Genomic DNA, 21,007 nt, shown 5'->3' with positions numbered 1-21,007 from the left:
CCCACCAGTGTTCGACACCAGACCCAGGGTTATTGTGCAGTTCGGCCCCCAGTGGAACCCCCCTCCCCCCCAGGAATATCTCACACCAGGTGAGTGTAACCCCAATGTTTGTGTGGTAGAGTAATTATGGTGTACGCGAATGTGGAGAAAGTCGTTCGCATAGCAATCACCGACATAGAGTAACTGAGGCGGAATAAGGGGAACCAGCCCACATTCACCGAGGGAGATGGAAAACTCCCTTAAAAACCATCCACAGATTGGCCGGCACACTGGACCTCGACACTAATTCACCGGGCGGATTTGTGCCGGGGACTGGCATGCCTTCCCGCTCGGAAAGCAGTGCGTTAGACTGCATGGCTAACCAGGCGGGCTCACATGGGAGGTAGTCACAAGTGCCTTTGGTTTGGTCATCTACCCACCATTCTCAGAAATGATACATGGTATATCATATGGTCAATCTACAAGTGGAACATTTGGAAAAAAGACTGGAACAAGTACACTACTGTGCTTTCAGAAAAGATACCGATGTTTTCATAATGTGGAGAAACATGAAGGGACTACATAAGCTGTACTACTTGTTTTGAAGAAGCTTCCATGGTATCTGTCCTACAAGATGAACTTTTTATTCCAAAAACCAAAACTTAACAGTATGGCGGGATGATGAAAGCAATAATGTATTGCTGGAACATAGAGATGCACTAAAACTGTACAGAAGGCACACTTCAGAAGAAAATACCAGTGTAAGTAAACTGACTATTCAAAAATTGGAAGAAATCTGCATGGAGACACTTTTACATAACCTTAACAAAGACATACCCAGCTCAATCATCTGGCATCGAATTAAATGTGTACATAGAGCTGGAACAACAATAGTATAAGGTTAGTGAATAAGTTCATAGCACTTTTGTTTTGCATGTTGGTATTCCGGTTACTATGGATTTGTTTATTTATTGTCATTCTTTGTTTGTAGTTCACTGCTGCTATATTATCATTTTGTCATTTGAAGATAATGAGTGGAGCTGTGGATGCTAGAAAATGGAGTGTCAAGAGGAGAAATTGGAATGTTTCCAAAATGTTCTTCGGTCTGAGTTCAGTAGAAGAGTGACAGCAGCAGAGGTAGCCAGAAACATTTGCGCTGTGTATGAGGATTGTTTAGACATTAATGACTCTCCACATTCAGGAAGACCTTCAGGCTTTTAAGAAGATCATTTCAATGCACTAATTCACAATGAACCATGTCAGTGTACTCAACAACCGGCAAATGTGATGAACTGTGACCATTCCATCATTGTGCAATATTTGTATGCAACAAAGAAGGTTCAAAAAATCAGGTGTTCAGGTACCACATGCTCTAAGCCAAACTCTCAAAAATAAATGGGCATCTGTGCTTGCTCATCATCAATTACATAAATTGGCTTGTGAATGACATCAACCGTTCCTATCTTGTAGCATTACTGGTGATAAGACATTGTGTCTTATGCTAACACGTGGCAAGAAAGGAATAGTTGATCCCAAACACAGCAGCAGTTCCCCATATGAAGACTTGCGTTCATACACAAAAGATACTGTTATGCATCTGGTGGAACAGCATGTACTGTAAAAGTTTAACCATCACTGTGGAAGTTTATTGTCAACAACTGAGACATCTTGTAAATGCAGTCCAAGACCAATGGTGAGACACATTGTGTAAAGTGATGCTATGTCACAATAAAGTCCACACACATTCTGCTAGACTGACAAAAAACACTATACAAGAGTTGGGTTGGGAAGCCACTTAACACCCACCTTATTCACCTGATCATGCACCCTTAGCGTTTTTACCTTTATCACTATCTATTAAACAACCTTCAAGGAACTTCCTTTCCAAATGAAAATGCACTCCAAATATAGCTCAGAAAGTTCTTCACCTCAAAAACAACACAATTTCTATTGTCACGGAACTGAAAAGTTAGCCTAGCACTGACACACTGTTGTAAATAGTGATGCAGAATATATTATAGATGACTAAAGTCTCTGTTATGTGTATCAATGACGTTTATTAAACTTTTAGAAAAATGTTGTGGACTTATGCACCAACCTAATACAACAGTGGCACTGAACAAATCAGTGGATGACTTCTTGAAACTTTTAGCACCAGCCTATGTTCAACAATACATTGATGATGAAAGAGTCCCTTCTTTTGAATGAACGATTTACTGCTCTGGAACTCAAGAGAGCCCTGTTTTTTGGAAGAAGTAGTTCCCCCATGGACTGACAATATACATTACCACACGTTCCTTTTCTTAACACGGAAAGGGAGGTACCATCTTTACAATATTTTTAATATTATTTGAAACAAAAGAAATTATGTCCTTGAATGGAAGAAATTACAAATAGTGCTGACAGTAAAACATGGTAAACCACCTAAAGGAGCAACCTTGCATCGGCCAATAACACTCCTGAGCTGTGTCCATAAAGTGTTGGAAAGGAGGCTGAAACATAGAACTGAGAGGTGGTATGAGCACTACAACTTGTTACCCACAGCAAATTTTGGTATTGGAGAGGAAATGGCATGAACAAAACACTAATAAAATTAGTAACTGATACCTAGATAAGTCTCAGTCATGTTTATGTAGTAGTTGTTTTTACTGACTAAAAAACGATTGAAAATATAACCATATCGATGCTGGCTGCCAAAATGTGGAGGCACAATATTCCCAGTAGCTTCAGGAGCAAACTTACTCACTTTCTTTTACATCTATCACTGGTAGTAAGAAGTAGAACTGGCTAGGCACAGAAGAGAACGACAAGCACAGGGCTACCCCAGGGATTAATTATCTCTCCCCTGCTTTTCAAAATTTTTTACGTTGGACCTACACGATACTTTGCCACAAAATGTAACAGATTTACAGTATGCTGGTGACCTGTGTATATATTCAATGAGTGACTCTTCCTGGTGGCCTGCTGAAGATGGGTTAAGCTATGTGTAGACTGCACCCATATATGGTGAAGAATGGCTTGATATATCACCTACTAAGTCTTTGGTTCTCCTCTTCTCCGGGGTTACTTCCATGGAGATGCTGATTCTTAGGCTGTACTAACTACCAGTCCAGACAGTAGTTGTAAATATTAGACTCCATATTGACCATAAGCTTTAGTGGATGGCACATATTACAGAAGCTATCACAAACTGCAAAAAGTCCACTAATATATTGTGAGCTAGCATGGAAGTTAGCTGGAGACTGGAAGCACACATTGGACCAAGATTGTATCATGCTTTGGTACATTCATACATACATTATGCTTGTCTTTCTTTTGAGTCAGCTTCAGAGGCATGTCTAAGATGATTAGACAAATTCCAGTACAAAACACAGAGTATGAATCTGATGTTACATATACTATCACAAATAGGAATCAGGAAGTTACCACATGCTGGGTACAAAGCACACTGTCACATAGCTGGCAATGATACAGTAGACAAACTAGACAAAGCAGCTACCTATGACAGAGCAAGATTACATATATAATTATCAGCTACAGCTCTTTTACGCAGCATTAAATCAACAGTCAAAGATAAGTGGAACAAAGGCAAGGAGTAAGACAAAGTGAACCTGGTGCTGACTCCTAACTTCTAGCGTAAGAAAAACTGATGCTGCAGAAGATTCATAAACACTACAAGATGCCTCACATTCAACCGCAGTTGTTACAGAACACATCTACATTGTGCTGGTCTGGTCTATTCTGTGAATGTGCTGAAGAGGAAGATATCAATCACAGCACAAACACATACAACACAACAAGCCATCTTCAGCATCTGTGTTCAATATTGAAACTTCCTGGCAGATTAAAACTGTGTGCCGGACCGAGACTCGAACTTGGGACCTTTGCCATAGGTAGCTGCTTTGTCTAGTTTGTCTACTGTTTCAATGCCAGGTATGTGACAGTGTGCTTTGTATCCAGCATGTGGCAACTTCCTGATTCCTATTTGTGATATGGCAAAGGTCCCGAGTTACGGGTCTCGGTCCGGCACACAAGTTTTAATCTGCCAGGAAGTTTCATATCAGCACACACTCTGCTGCAGAGTGAAAATCTAATTCGGTGTTCACTATTGTTTGCTGTTTGCTGACATGTTACAGTACTGCGCAGCTTGAAAGACTTAAGAGAATATATTGCCTTTTACAAGCCTTTCTGTTGAAAGAGCATGTCAGCTTCTATATGATTCCACTGTGATTTTGTGTTTATGATGGTGTGCACTGTATTAAATCCAATGTGTAAACTGCTGTTCTATGTGTTAAATCTTACATGTACAGTCAGTTCCACAAGAAAGTGTACACCATTACCTGTAGGAAATAAAAGACACCATTATAAATATATGTTTACATGAAAATACATGTTATTACTAATTGCTGCCATTATCGATTATAGCTTGGCACCTTTTTGGCATGCTGTTCACGAGACCTGCTGCATATTCTCTTGGTAATCATCTCCATATCATCCTGATTTTGTGTGACAGCTGCTTTGAAATATATATTTGATTTCCTTTAAGCTTCATCTTAATATACAACCAAACATTATCGATCGGATTTGCATCCGGAAACATTGCAGGCCGATCCATTGTGGACACCCCATTGTCTTGATGCTTGCTGTGTTTCAAATCATTATCCTCTTGAAGCACCCGGTTTGCCTCATTCAAACCAAATAGCTTCTTAATGAATCTCAGGAGGCATGTTTGACAAATATTGCACATATTTCAGTATTTAAATTGGCTGCACACAACAAAACAAAATATTCAACTCTCACAAAGTTTATTTATACACTGTACAAAAGTGCATTAAGTACAGATTTGAGACTGCTACCATGGATGATGCTGCGGACATTACATTTAACATTATGGTGTACACTTTCCTGTGGAAGAAAATCATTCTTTTTTGTGTGCCTGCTGATGACCCAATGCTTCTACTATTAGGTAAGTTGTCTCCTTTACTCCTAAATTGTTTACATTCTATGAAGTATTAGCTAAAAAAAAAAAGGCCACTAAATGAATCAAAATTATAAGTAGTCACTGAGTAATCTATCTAGTGGAGAAACTAAAAATAAGGGACACACAACTGGAACACCGAATTCTGTCTTTGAAAACTGTTTTACTGCACAAGTTTATTATAAAGTTTATTCGTTCAATAACTGCACGAAAATCAAAATACTAAGATAAGTGACTGTGGAATAAATATTAATCTAGAATTATTCAACAAATGACAGTAACTCAATCTTATAAGACATCTGTAAAATAGTATATAGATCGTGTGAAATAATTTGCTCTCCTTAACACCAGTTTATCAGAAGTCACTGGGATTGAAGAGTTACAAGTAATTGGAGCAAGGGATGACGAAAAAATTGAAGAAATGTATGATGAAATAAAAGAAATTATTCAGATAGTGAAGGGTGATGAAAATTTAATAGTCATGGGTGACTGGAATTCGAGTGTAGGAAAAGGGAGAGAAGGAAACGTAGTAGGTGAATATGGATTGGGGATAAGAAATGAAAGAGGAAGCCGCTTGGTAGAATTTTGCACAGAGCACAACTTAATCATAGCTAACACTTGGTTTAAGAATCATGAAAGAAAGTTGTATACATGGAAGAACCCTGGAGATACTAAAAGGTATCAGATAGATTATATAATGGTAAGACAAAGATTTGGGAACCAGGTTTTAAATTGTAAGACATTTCCAGGGGCAGATGTGGACTCTGACCACAATCTATTGGTAGTGACCTGTAGATTAAAACTGAAAAAACTACAAAAAGGTGGGAATTTAAGGAGATGGGACCTGGATAAACTGAAAGAACCAGAGGTTGTACAGAGTTTCAGGGAGAGCATAAGGGAACAATTGACAGGAATGGAGGAAAGAAATACAGTAGAAGAAGAATGGGTAGCGTTGAGGGATGAAGTAGTGAAGGCAGCAGAGGATCAAGTAGGTAAAAAGGCGAGGGCTAGTAGAAATCCTTAGGTAACAGAAGAAATATTGAATTTAATTGATGAAAGGAGAAAATATAAAAATGCAGTAAATGAAGCAGGCAAAAAGGAATACAAACGTCTCAAAAATGAGATCGACAGGAAGTGCAAAATGGCTAAGCAGGGATGGCTAGAGGACAAATGTAAGGATGTAGAGGCTTATCTCACTAGGGGTAAGATAGATACTGCCTACAGGAAAATTAGAGAGACCTTTAGAGATAAGAGAACCACTTGTATGAATATCAAGAGCTCAGATGGAAACCCAGTTCTAAGCAAAGAAGGGAAAGCGGAAAGGTGGAAGGAGTATATAGAGGGTCTATACAAGGGCGATGTACTTGAGGACAATATTATGGAAATGAAAGAGGATGTAGATGAAGATGAAATGGGAAATACGTTACTGCGTGAAGAGTTTGACAGAGCACTGAAAGACCTGAGTCGAAACAAGGCCCCCGGAGTAGACAACATTCCATTGGAACTACTGACAGCCTTGGGAGAGCCAGTCCTGACAAAACTCTACCATCGGGTGAGCAAGATGTATGAAACAGGCGAAATACCCTCAGACTTCAAGAAGAATATACTAATTCCAAACCCAAAGAAAGTAGGTGTTGACAGATGTGAAAATTACCGAACAATCAGTTTAATAAGCCACAGCTGCAAAATACTAACACGAATTCTTTACAGACGAATGGAAAAACTGGTAGAAGCCGACCTCGGGGAAGATCAGTTTGGATTCCGAAGAAATACTGGAACACGTGAGGCAATACTGACCTTACGACTTATCTTAGAAGAAAGATTAAGGAAAGGGAAACCTAGGTTTCTAGCATTTGTAGACAAAGAGAAAGCTTTTGACAATGTTGACTGGAATACTCTCTTTCAAATTCTAAAAGTGGCAGGGGTAAAATACAGGGAGCGAAAGGCTATTTACAATTTGTACAAAAACCAGATGGCAGTTATAAGAGTCGAGGGACATGAAAGGGAAGCAGTGGTTGGGAAGGGAGTAAGACAGGGTTGTAGCCTCTCCCCGATGTTATTCAATCTGTATATTGAGCAAGCAGTAAAGGAAACAAAAGAAAAATTCGGAGTAGGTATTAAAATCCATGGAGAAGAAATAAAAACTTTGAGGTTCGCGGATGACATTGTAATTCTGTCAGAGACAGCAGAGGACTTGGAAGAGCAGTTGAATGGAATGGACAGTGTCTTGAAAGGAGGATATAAGATGAACATCAACAAAAGCAAAACGAGGATAATGGAATGTAGTCGAATTAAGTCGGGTGATGCTGAGGGAATTAGATTAGGAAATGAGACACTTAAAGTAGTAAAAGAGTTTTGCTATTTGGGGAGCAAAATAACTGATGATGGTCGAAGTAGAGAGGATATAAAATGTAGACTGGCAATGGCAAGGAAAGTGTTTCTGAAGAAGAGAAATTTGTTTACATCGAGTATAGATTTAAGTGTCAGGAAGTCATTTCTGAAAGTATTTGTATGGAGTGTAGCCATGTATGGAAGTGACACATGGACGATAAATAGTTTGGACAAGAAGAGAATAGAAGCTTTTAAAATGTGGTGCTACAGAAGAATGCTGAAGATTAGATGGATAGATCACATAACTAATGAGGAAGTATTGAATAGGATTGGGGAGAAGAGAAGTTTGTGGCACAACTTGACCAGAAGAAGGGATCGGTTGGTAGGACATGTTCTGAGGCATCAAGGGATCACCAATTTAGTATTGGAGGGCAGCGTAGAGGGTAAAAATCGTAGAGGGAGACCAAGAGATGAATACACTAAGCACATTCAGAAGGATGTTGGTTGCAGTAGGTACTGGGAGATGAAGAAGCTTGCACAGGATAGAGTAGCATGGAGAGCTGCATCAAACCAGTCTCAGGACTGAAGACCACAACAACAACAACAACAGGTCATTCCCACTTTCAACATAGCAATCTGTTGTGAAATTCTGAAATGCATCTTATGCTTGCATATTATGAACTGCTCGGAAAATGGAAATGTCTGTTGTAGGGATTCATACTGATTCCACATACATTCAATTCCCTCTATTTTTCCATGAGATCCAGAGGGCAGCAGATGATGACACTTAGATTATTGCCACAGTTCTTGATTGCAGAAGGGATCCAATACAGTCTTGCACTATCACATGGTGGACAAAATACAAGTTTCCACAATATCAGACTGGTTTTTTATGTTTCAGGATTTCCTAGCGTATACAACTCAATATGTTGTTCTTAACAAGCTGACATCGTTGTATGTAAAAGCAGTTCCAGGTGTACCCAAGGGACTCTTATAAGAGGGCTATCCACAAAGTACATTATGTTTTGGAATTAAAAATAAATAAAGTATTGGAATTTTTTTTATTATATACAGATGAAAGCCACACTTAAATACTACTTTTCTACATAGTTGCCATTTAAATTAAGGCACTTATCATAGCGATGGACGAGCTTGGAAATTCCTTCGTCATAAAATTCGGCCGCCTGCGCCTTCAACCACGTGGTTACCTCTTCTTGAAGCTGTGCATCGTCATCAAAACGCTGCATAGCCAACCACTTCTTCATTGCTGGAAATAAGTGGAAGTCGCTCGGTGCCAGGTCAGGACTGTATGGCGGATGAGGAAACAACTCCCACTTAAAAGATTCGAGAACTTCACGAGTGGCATTTGCCATGTGGGCCCGGGCGTTGTCGTGAATCAGCAAGATCTTTGAGCACAACTTTCCCCTGCGCTTGTTTTGTATTGCTCTTCTGAGGTTGTGCGGAGTTTGGCAATACCTTTGAGTGTTTATTGTAGTGCCTCTTTCCAGGAATTCCACAAAAATCACACCTTTTCTGTCCCAAAAGAGGTAACCACGTGGTTGAAGGCGCAGGCGGCCGAATTGTACGATGAAGGAATTTCCAAGCTCATCCATCGCTATGATAAGTGCCTTAATTTAAATGGCAACTATGTAGAAAAGTAGTATTTAAGTGTGGCTTTCATCTGTATATAATAAAAAAAATTTCCAATACTTTATTTATTTTTAATTCCAAAACGTAATGTACTTTGTGGATAGCCCTCGTAGATTCATTAATGTTAACACTATACATAAATGATCTTATGGATAACGTCAGAAGCATTGTGGTGCTGTCTGCAAGTGCTGATATTGTATAAAGCTCGATCAAAATGTTTGTGTTTGCGTGCACTGCTGTAATAATTACAGAAACCAATATCTGTATGTTAGAAGTATAGAAGTATTGACCCTGGCTGTTGAGACACTTGTCCCACTGTGGCACAAGACGGTGAATGGCTGTCTCATACAATTCCTGAGGCTGCGATTTTAACCAGTTCCGTGCGTACATCTGGACATTGTCATCCGAGGTGAATCATTTGCCCCTCAGAGCCTTTTTAAGGGGACCAAAAATGGCGGACTGTGGAGGGTGGGCGAGAACCTCCCATTTTAATTTTTGCGGGAGTGCTGTGACTGTGTTGGCCATATGAGGCTTTGCGTTGTCGTGGGGCACAATGACCCCATGGGTGAAATTGCCTGCTCGTTTTGATTTGATAGCTTGGCGAAGGGTGGTCAAGGTTTGCGAGTAATGCTGGGCATTCACTGTAGTTCTGTGCTGCAGGAAATGAATCAGAAGGAAGAAATTCTTGGTTCCCTTAAAACAGGCTTTGAGGGGCAATCGATTGACCTTGGACAACGACATCCAGCTGTACGTATGGAACTGGTTAACATCGCAGCCCCAGGAATTTTATAAGACAGCCATTCACTGTCTTGTGTCACAGTGGGACAAGCGTCTCAACAGCCAGGGTCAATACTTCTGACATAAAGGTACTGGTTTCTGTAATTATGTCTCTGGATTGTTTCTTTTTGAATGTCCTTTATAGTTGCAGTTCAACACAAGACGCCAGTCGATCTGGGAGGCTAGCCTCATCTGTTAAGCCAAATCAAGTGGGAGATGCCTGAGCACCTGCCCTATAGTCTTGACCTCTAACCATGTGACTAACAAGCCTTCAGTTCCTTGAAAAGGCCATGAAGGGACATGACATTTCCTGTCAGACGAGGATGTGCAGCAGGCAGTTAGAGATTTCTTCACACAGCAGGACACAGTATTTTACCAAATGGCTATCTCCAAACTGCTGCATCGGTGGGATGATTGACTCAGTGCTCATGATGATTTTGACTTATTGTCATACTGATTCTGGACTGTACAGCCTTCAAACGGAAACTTTCTGATCACTCCTTATATGTAGGAACTTCATGCCAAAAAACTAAAGTGAAATGCAGGAAGATATGCAGAGAATGGCGTTTGGTGCAGGGACTAAATGAAATAAATAAATAAATGTAGAGTATTGTTCACAAATAGTTGGAATGATGCATTACTGTTTTTTACATTATTAGTGATAAATCACTGGAAGCAACAACAGCTATCTATTATATGGGAGTAGCTATACAGTGTGACCAAGAGTGGAGTGGCCACATAAAACTAGTTGTGGGGAAAATAAGATACCAAACTGAGATTAATTAAAAGATTCTTTTGGAAGAATAATTCAACTATGAATGAGGTAACTTACAAAACTCTCGTTTGACCAATTCTTGAGTACTGCTTGTCAATCTGCAATCCTTACCAGGTAGGATTAATACAGCTAGTACAGAATATCCTATGGCAAGTGATGTATTTCAGCATGTGTTCATTTACTAAGCACAAAAGAGTCACATAGATGCACATCAAACTCCAGCTACAGGCAGTACAAGAGGGTCACTGAACATCACAAAGATGTTTACTGCTAAAATTCTGGGAATGTAGAGTATTCCAGCAAGTATATTAAGTCCTTCCACAACAAACTATGAAATGACCATGAAAGTGTAATGAGAGAAACTTGAGTTAATACAGTGGCTTACTGCCAGCTATTCTTCCTGAGAACAACATATTGCACCTCCTATGACTGAATGTTGTTAAAAATCACATTTCATTAATTCTCAGCTTTGCAATTATGGCTTGCTGGACAGCTGTAGAGTGAACAACACAAAAGACCACTTTATACTGTAATAGGCTATATATTCAGTTATGGAATAAACAGAATGCTTGCCACCAAAGCATAATACACACTTTTTGACTTTTGGAAGGGTCTTTTGATGACACAGTAGTCTCTGTAACTACTACAGTGAAAACTTCATGTTTTAGGCACCTGAAATGTTCTTGGCTGCAACTACTTATTTCAGGGGAAACAAGTTTATTTTTAAAAGCGCAATGTTAGAAGCAGAGATACTATTATTTGAAAAAAAAAAAAAAGGTAACTGCAGAAGTTCTCTTCAAAATAAGAAAATAAAACTACAAATACTTACTGAGCTGAGGCACAAGCTTCACTTGGCCTGTGCTGATCATACAAGGAGTCTTTTCTGCTAGGGCAAGCATAGAAACAGAATCCTGTTTTCCTACTGCAGTGCCTCATCCAAGGATCTAAAATGAAGAAATACAAATGTTATTACTGCTTAAAAAATTATATGTGAACATTAACAGTGTTGCTTATTTAATAGTATGAGTTGGCTTAAAATAATGCCACTTCAACAGTAGTCTGCTAAGCAGAAGTTATGTATTTCTCTCCAAATAACGTACACAACTGCTAATTAGGAAGAGATCAACTTGCGTAATTCATATTCTCATTGGTGATAAGTGGTTTCTATGTTAACCCTCCAGCCGCAAGTGTTGGGCAGTTTTGTGTTCAGGTCTTTTTGTATGATTCTGAGGGGCATGCTGTTATTGCATTAGATATAATTTATGGGATGTACAAAGGAAGTCAGTATTTTCCTGTCAAATATTTTTGTTGTTGTTCTGAGGCATCAGAAGTCACATTTTACACTTTCTTGATATAGATGTACAAATTACGACCTATCTGATTGCATTGCAGATATACCCGAGGTGCCACACAGGTGTAACCAACAAACTGCTGCTAACAATTTACAGTAATATTATTAAATTTACATCCAAGCAGCAAGAAAATTCTGTACACATGATATTTTGCTAACCTACGACCAGACACCTAAGCAGAAAAAGCACATTTACACTGGAAGTTCTGTCAAAGATATTGCACTACTTCACTTGCTGTATAACTAGTGTTTTTATTTTCAGCTACCAGGTGTCACTTAAAAATGGATGTGATTGTCTGAAACCACTAACAATAATAAAATGATGACTGATGGTAAAATAATGCAGTTGCATCAAAATGATTTCTTCAATTATCACTCAAGAGTAGTGGAATCTCAACAGTGGAAAAGATAAGACCAAAAAAGGAAGAAATCAGAGCTTTTAAAAGAGGCAAAATCATGGTCCAAAAATGGCAAGACAAAAAAACAATTTGTGCTTTCAGAACTATACACAACCATAGCCTACTCAAAGTTGACTGTGATCCGATTCATCACTGCACATAAGGGAAACCAAAAGAGGTGACAGAATAATGAAATCTCAGTTGATATACAACTATAACAATACAAGGGGCAGCAATGACAGAGCTGATCAAGAATTTTCATATTACAAGACCACTTAGAGACAGCAGAAAAATATTACAAGCAGGTATTTTGGCATATCATTGAACAGTCTCTATTCAACACATTTATTATAACTTCCCTGCCCACCCGCAAAAGAGAGAGAGAGAGAGAGAGAGAGAGAGAGAGAGAGAGAGAGAGAGAGAGAGAGAGAGAGAGAGAGAGAAATCAAACATCAAGCATCACAAAGAAAGCATTTTTGGAATTCACAGTGGAAATAACTGAAGCAGTTCTCAAGAAATGCATACAAGTATCACCTCAACACATACAAATACAGTAGGACTAACATGAAGGTAGTTTATATCCCACACACTTTCCATAACCAATAAAAAAGGAACCTCATAGAAGGTGGACTGTATGCTGTTCCATAAGAAATGACGATGGAAAACAATGCAGAACCAAGTGCAAAGATTGCAATGCAGGCTTGGGGATGGAATTTTGCTTCAAGAGATACCACACTCAGAAAAATATTTAAAAAAATTCTCCTCTATTTATAATATTGAATGTGATTTCTCATTTCCCTGCATTATGTATGTTAAATGTCAATTAAAAGTCACTTTCAAATTAACCCTTTGGTTTTCTTGTTACATTCCTTTAATACAAGCCTTATAACTGTTTTCTAACTGTTGAATGAAATTGGTCCACAATTTTACATAGAAAACTCGCAAAATCACTCACAGTTAGAGGTTAATAAAATACAGCCCAACTTGGCTACAAGGACTATTGATAAAGTCATCTGAGTTACGGACGTCATACAAGCATTTGCACGGTCTTGGTAAACAAGCAAGATGTTCAGCTAAATCATATGTATGAGCTCCAATCTTGCTCGTTATTGCGTGTAATGGAACTCTTTATGAATTTTTGGAAGGTCATACAGTCTTGGTCAGACACAACCATGTGGTCTTAATCTCTTGATGATCTCTTGAAGCAAGGAGCAGGAGTTCAAGAGTGCAGAAGTTTTCCATTACATATGTCCTATAGGGTTGTACTCAATCCCCCTATAGGTAGAATCATGCAGCACATCATAGATGTTATCATCATACACACTGTGGGGTAACAAAACAGTTGTATCGCCTTCATCAGTCTTCAGTACCACTACATCAGGGTCCTCTCGTAGATTTTGCAAAGCAGCCCTTTCTGCATACGTTAAGTTACTATGCTGAGGATGAGTTTTCACAAGAGCTAGTTTCCCTTCTTATTTCTTCTACAGAATTCAATGGAAGGCAAAAATATTAAAACGTGTTGCTCTAAGTGTAGGTGCAAAATTGAGTCCCTTGCTTAAAACAGACAGTATCACATCATCCAAATTTTTCTCTATAATATTGACAATGGAACGTCCTGCAGTTACCACTTGTGCTATGACTGCTGTGGCAAGATACAATCAAATTTTGACATCTACCAAAAACTTGAGTCCTTGTGGATCCAATCGAACTTGGTCAAAGTCACTCCATCAATCTAATTCTGTGATATAGGAGGAAGATGTGTTGCAGTTCAGACCATTTAGTTACATTCCAAGTGGTATCACTTTTTACAGAGGGTTCTCTTGCAGCTTCTTTGGCACTATCTAGCAATAAGTTTCAGGGGGCATCACTGCTTTGTTCTGGCATGCTCTTTCCTCAATCTATTTTATATTCAACCAAGAACATTTTAAACAGACTGATGGTGTCCGAGGATTTCAAGGAGAGACTGCTTGAATCAGCTGCCCTTAAACCAGTTGTATTTTGGTGGTATGTAGACAATACATTCATACTGAGGCCTCAAGAAGAAGATAAGTTAATGGGAGTTCATTCATCACCTCACATCCACTCATAACAACATTCGGTTCACTATGGCAACAGAGAATGATGGTTCTTTGACTTTCTTGGATGTTTTGGTTAGACAGAAGTATGATGGATCTCTGTAGCAGTCAGGTTTATCATAAGCCTGCACATACTGATATGTATTCACAAGCAACAAGCTGTCATAACCTATTGCAAACTATGACCATGCTCAAAACACTCATACTCAAGTCTCAGATCTACATAGTTTGCCTAAAGAGCTCACCTACCTAAAGACAGTGCCCAGAAAAAAATAGATATCCTACCTAGCACATAAAAAGGGCACTATCAGTCAAAACTAAGAACAAGGAAATGGATAAAGAGGGGAATATACCAGATAATCTTTTATCTTTTCTTTCTTTTGTGGGCAACATCTTGTTTGAAATAGAATCCTCTGAAAATTTCAGGAGACAGCGATTTTCCATCCATCTACGATTGCAGACCATTTGGGATAAGTGAAGGACAACTTGTTATTTCAGAAGGCCAGAATTTACGAAATACCTTGCCAAAGTGGTATGGCTTGCATATGTGAGGCCACACATACTGTGAAAGAACGCTGCACTGAATAACAATACTGCACCCGCCTTCTGCAACCAAGCAAGTCTGCTATTGCCAAATACTGTATTTCAACTGGACATTCAATGAGGGATAAGAAAACAATGGTACTGACCACAGCAACATCCTTTTGGGATGGCATTATTAAAGAATCCATGGAAATACACCTCATGGAAAATCTAATGAACAGCGATAACTGCATGGAATTCCATCATCTCCACAATTTGCTCTAACTGAAGACTATAGGTTACACCAATGGCCATGGTGAGTGGTAAGGCACAGGAGAGGTGAGTCCCATGGTTCCACCAGTGAGGACACTACTGCTAGGAAATGTGGTGCATCTGTAAACTTGATTTTGACAGATGCACAAAGCACACTATATATTGTGGAACAGAGGATGTCTTCGGCAGTCTTCATGACTGGCAGGTGCCCAGTTGAAATATCAAAGCAGGTACTAAATGAAAACCGACTGCATGTCTGTTTTTTAATTCAATTTGCCAGGAAAATTTTAAAATTCAGAAAATGATCTTGTTCGACACGGCTGGGCCTGCCCTCACTGATGTGAAGTGGTAATATGTAATGCACCCGGGAACATTATCAAACATTATCATTTTGATGGTCCAGGTGTTATTGTGTGAGGAGGCATAATGTTTGCATGAGTGTAAGGCTCTCTAAAACTTACAACATGGTACATCTATTGGTCAATTCCATGGTTCAGAGGTGCACTCAGCCCTGACTCCCTCAGAGCACATGTGAAATGTGTTGGGGAGATGTACTGCAGAATGTCCACATGCACCAACGACCATCCTTTAGCTGTCAAATGTACTGATGGAGAAATGGAGTGTCCTACCACAAGAACTCCACGACAACCATGTGGCCAGCGTGGGCACATGCTGTAGAGCATGCACTACTAAGCACCATGTCCTACCTTTTGTCATGTCCAGGAGACCATCATGACTCATAATGACTAATGTGTAATTATTGTTTTGAACAAAGGTGTCATTTATGTTTGTTTCATTGTACAGTAATTTCACTTACCTCCCATACTACACTGTAGCAGTTCATTTTGTGTATGGTACAAGTTTCATGAGCTATGTTACTTGGCAGTGATACATCTACATACATACCCCACAAGCCACCAAAATCATTGCCTTTCCTGTTTCATTCACAAACAAAGTGGGGGGAAAACAACTGTCTACATGCCTCCATATGAGTTCTAGTTTCTCTTATTTTGTCTTCACAGTCCTTATGCAAGATGTACACTGGTGGCAGTAGAAATGCAGTCAGTTTCATATGGTGGTTCTCTAAATTTTCTCAATAGTGTTTTGTGAAAAGAATATCATCTTCCCTCCAGGGTTTCCCATTTGAGTTCACGGAGCATTTCCACAGTACTCACATTTTGATCAAACCTAGTGGTAACAAATCTAGCAGCACTCCTCTGAAAAATCTAGCAGCACTCCTCTGAATTGCTTTGATGTCATCCTTTAATTAGACCTAGTGGGGATCCCAAACATTATAGCAGTACTCATGAATGGGTTATACAAATGACCTATATGCAAGAGCTACACTTTCCTAGAATTCTCCCAATAAACCAAAGTCGACCATTCGTCTTCCCTACTGCTGACCTTAGGTGCTTGTTCTATTTCATATCACTTTACAGTGTTACAATGAGGTACCTAATTGATGTGACTGTGTCAAGCAGCACACCACTAATATTCTATTCTAGCATTAGCTGGATTGTTTTTCCTATCCACATGCATTAGATCACTTTTTTTACATTCAAAGTAAGCTGTCATCCATCATACAAAATAGAAATTCTATCTAAATCTCCTTGTATCCTCCTACAGTCACCCAAGGCATCACACAACAGTTACATTTGTCCTTAAGTTTTATGCACAAGTGTATTTTCTTCCTCCTTTTTCTTTCAAACCACATTTGATCTGGCTCTTTTTCTTTCTTACTTGATGGAATGTACAATCAATTTGTTTTTATTTAAAACTACTTACTGAAGTCTCAGTAAAACTCTTCTGGGGATAGAGCATGATAGTATGATATAAAATCCAGTGTTTCAATTATAATTAGAACAGTTCTCATCAAGGTGATTACCTCTGATGTGCCAGTACAATAAAATGTGTGTTATTGGTTCCCTACCTTCCCATTAACATATGGCATGAATGTCTTAGAAATTCATACAGTGTAGGTAAACTAACAATGGAAAATATTCAAATTTCATTTTATTAGCTGTAACCAGAAACTGGATGAAAGCTGCTGTCATGCCAATCCCTATCTCCAGCGTTTCTTAGGGAGAACTGTGATTGGACAATGTGTCTTGTACTCTCTCAATATTGACTGAAGTACACCAAGAGAACTGTCTGCCAACTGGTAGGTTTGTGTTGGCAATACGAATGGTCAAGATATCAAATGCCTTCAATCTAAGTAACACAGGTCAAATCAAACAATAGAAAATCCAGTATGGAATGTAACAATATTACAAATGGATAGTTGCTACTCACCATATAGCGGAGATGCTAAGATGCAGATAGGCACAACAAAAAGACTGTCACAAAATAAGCTTTCAGCCAACAAGGACTCCGCCACCTGTCAGATTCATCCACCTACAAACCCTGCCACATCACTCCATTCCATAAATCCAGCAGGATCTCTAATCTCTCCTCACATCCTTAGATCCATCCCAGAACCTCACCCCACAGTCCATCTCTCTTCTAATCCCTACCACTCCCCCCACTCCTATCTTCTACATGCTTGCTAAACTCTATAAAACCAACCACCCACGGCCCATATTGTGGCTGGGTACTGTGCCCCCACTGAGAGAATCTCTGCTCTCGTAGATCAACACCTGCAGTCTATTACCCACAACCTACCCTCCCATATAAAAGATACCAATCATCTCCTCCACCAACTCTCCACAGTTCCTGTTCGTTTACAACACGGTGCCCCCCTTGTCACTACTGATGCCAGCTCTCTTTACACTAACATCCCTAATGTCTACACCCTGACCGCTATTGAACACTACCTCTCCAAATGCCCACCAGAGTCCAAACCAATCACATCCTTCCTAGTCGCCATGACCAATTATGTCCTCACCCATAATTACTTTTCCTTTGAAGGCATTATCTACAAACAAATCCGGGGTACAGCTATGGGCACCTGCATTGCACCATCCCATGCCAACATATTCATAAGCCATCTAAATGAAATCTTCCTAAACACTCAGAATCCTAAACCACTCACCTGGTTTTGATTCACTGATAACGTCTTCGTGATCTGGGTCAAGGGTGAGAACACCCTATCCACATTCCTCCAGAACCTCAACACCTTCTCCCCCACTCACTTCACTTCACCTGGTTCTTCTCAATCCAACCGACCACCTCCCTTGATGTTAACCTCCACGAACAGCTGCCACCCATCCCATACCAAGAAGTCCCTACCATACGACATGGCCACCCATGGCCATCGCATCTGCAGTGATCAGCATTGTACAAAAACAGATCTCCCATGCCTTATCTTTCCAGCCACTCACCACCTCCAAAAGTACCTCTGCCTGGGCACAGAGGAACATTCACCTCGTGACTCAGTATCATCTATGACTGGAGCAACTGAATTACATTCTCAACCAGAGTTTTGAGTACCTCCCGCCATGCCCTGAAATGAGAAATGTCCTACTCAGTATCCTCTCCCACCCTTCCTCACCTCCACAGTGATATTCCACCGCCCATGGAACCTACACAATTTCCTCATCCTGCCCTATAGAATCCCTGCCCCCAACCCCTTGCCTCACGGCTCACATCCCTATAATAGACCTACATGCAAAACCGCTCCCATACATCCTCCTACCACCACCTGCTCCAGTCTAGTCACAAACATCACCTATCCCATTAAATGCAAGGCTACCAGTGAAACCAGTAATGTGATCTACAATCTAAGCTACAACCCCTGTTTTACATTCTATGTGGACATGACAACCAGCAAGCAGTTTGTCCACATGAATGGCCACCGACAAACTGAGGCCAAAAAACAACTGAACCACCCTGTTGCTGGGCACACCACTCAACATGACGTTCTTCATTTCAATTACTGCTTCACAGCCAGTGCCATCTGGATCCTTTCCACCAACACCAGCTTTTCTGAATTGTACAGGCAGTAACTCTCCCTGCAATACTTCCTACTTTCCTGCAACCCTCCTGGCCTTAAACTTCATTAGTCACTGTCCTTATCCATCTAGCCCCTTCCCCGTTCCCATTTCAGCATTACACAATCCTCTATCCCACCAATGCATCCAGTCTTTTTACTTGCTCTCCTTTGCCACTAACCCCTGCCCTCCATCTAACCTCCCGACTGCACGTAGCTGCCTTAGCATCTTTCTATCTCGTCCCTACACAGTCCACCAGCAGCCGTTTACCATCCACCACCCTTACCCTGCTGTCCCTCCCGCTCCCTGCCCCAGTCTCTTCCTTACACCCAACCACCAGAGACTGTAGTCATGTGTGTTGCGTTTGTGTGTGTGTGTGTGTGTGTGTGTGTGTGTGTGTGTGTGTGTGTGTGAGAGAGAGAGAGAGAGAGAGAGAGAGAGAGAGAGAGAGAGAGAGAGAGAGAGAGAGAGAGAGATATTTGTCTATTTTTGGCAAAGTCTTTGTTGGCTGAAAAATAATTTTGTGACAGTCTTTTTGTTGTGCCTATATGTGACTCAGTATCTCCGCTATATGACAAGTAACAGCTATCCTTTTCATAATATTGTAACACAGGCTAATGATCGACAAAAACTTTTCAAATGAAAGTGGCTTATTCTTGTGTTTTTTAATGTGCTGAATCATAATATGATAACAAAAAACCACAGCTCTCTCACTTTTAAAAAACTTTACACTCAGTAATTTCAAAATCCATTTTTAGAAATCTGAGTCATATATATTTCATTTAATAATATTAATACAGCGCAAGTGATATTTTGTGCAAGAATCTCTTGGATACAAAAAAAAAAATCCTATTATCATCTCCACAAATTAAGTGGTGCTTAATTAAACAGCTTGCAAAAGCCTTGCCCACAGATGGTGCAAGAAGTTTCCACACCTATCACAAATAAAATTGAAAGAAGATATATGTTCAAATTCTCCTTCGAATTTTAGAGTTAAAACTCAATATTTTAGAAATTTTAATTATATATTTTAAATACCATTTCAAATAATAATATAATTAATATATGGGGTAGCAGTGCAAGGGATGTTTTGCGCAAGAATATTGTAGACCTGAAAACAGTTCTATTACCACCTCTGAGCATGAACTTAGGGGAACAAAACAGTCTGTGTAAAACTTGCAAAACTTAGCAACAGATAGAGAACAATATAAGTAGCATCTATCAGAAGCGAAACTAAAAGAATGCATGTTCGTTGAACATTACCTTTGAAAAATGATGTTCAACTCCAATTTTAAATTAAAAATGGCTGTCGAGGAGAGTGAGGCTTGAGTGTTTTTCGAGGATGTTGTTACTAAGTCCTCGGGCAAGAACAAGGACTTACATTATATTCCTATTATAGTCAACATGCTGGAAAAGTTTGTGATTCTTGGCACTTTGATGAGTCTCAAAATTCACTTTATGAATAGCCATCTTGTTTCTATTATGGTGTCAGGAAAAAAAGGTACCTACACACTTGCATCAAGACACTAAAGTGGTGGTAGAGACAGTATCAGTAGTGCTGGAATGACGGGCGACTACTGTTGGTCACTTCCTGAGCTACAATAGGCAATCAGAGAACATCTATATCAGTTGCTTTAAGGAAAAGAGATACAAGAAATTCAATGCAATGGACACACAATTCCTATGTAATAAAGACATGTTTACATTTTTATGCTGTAATAAACCTTTGTTCATATTGAAAAATTAAATTAGTTCTCATTCCAATAACAGGTATTCTATTAATCTCCTAGATTATAATGAAGTCACATCATGACAAAAGTGTACAGAATAGAAAAAAACTGAAGTCAGATAAGGGTTCAGGGAAGAAGAAGAAGAAATACTCAAGTGTTAGCAAACAAAAAGGAATAAAAATATGTTTTTACTGGATTTTGTAATGAAAAGCAGAGTAAAACTCAACCAAATAATAGAC

At 39.5% G+C, this 21,007-nt stretch overlaps 1 protein-coding gene across 1 annotated transcript in view; it reads right to left on the bottom strand.

The window, feature by feature from the left end:
* Positions 1 to 21,007, bottom strand: part of LOC124625766 (cap-specific mRNA (nucleoside-2'-O-)-methyltransferase 1) — a 293,563-nt gene that overhangs the window by 22,164 nt on the left and 250,392 nt on the right. Inside the window, exon 17 of the mRNA XM_047149205.1 lies at positions 11,320 to 11,434. Coding sequence (XP_047005161.1) covers positions 11,320 to 11,434 — 115 coding nt within the window. The remainder of the gene's footprint in view (positions 1 to 11,319; positions 11,435 to 21,007) is intronic.

This window comes from Schistocerca americana, chromosome 8 (genome assembly GCF_021461395.2).
Source record: "Schistocerca americana isolate TAMUIC-IGC-003095 chromosome 8, iqSchAmer2.1, whole genome shotgun sequence".
Taxonomy (NCBI): domain Eukaryota; kingdom Metazoa; phylum Arthropoda; class Insecta; order Orthoptera; family Acrididae; genus Schistocerca; species Schistocerca americana.
Note: the sequence above shows the minus strand (reverse complement) of the source record. Positions and strands in the feature narration are given on the sequence as shown.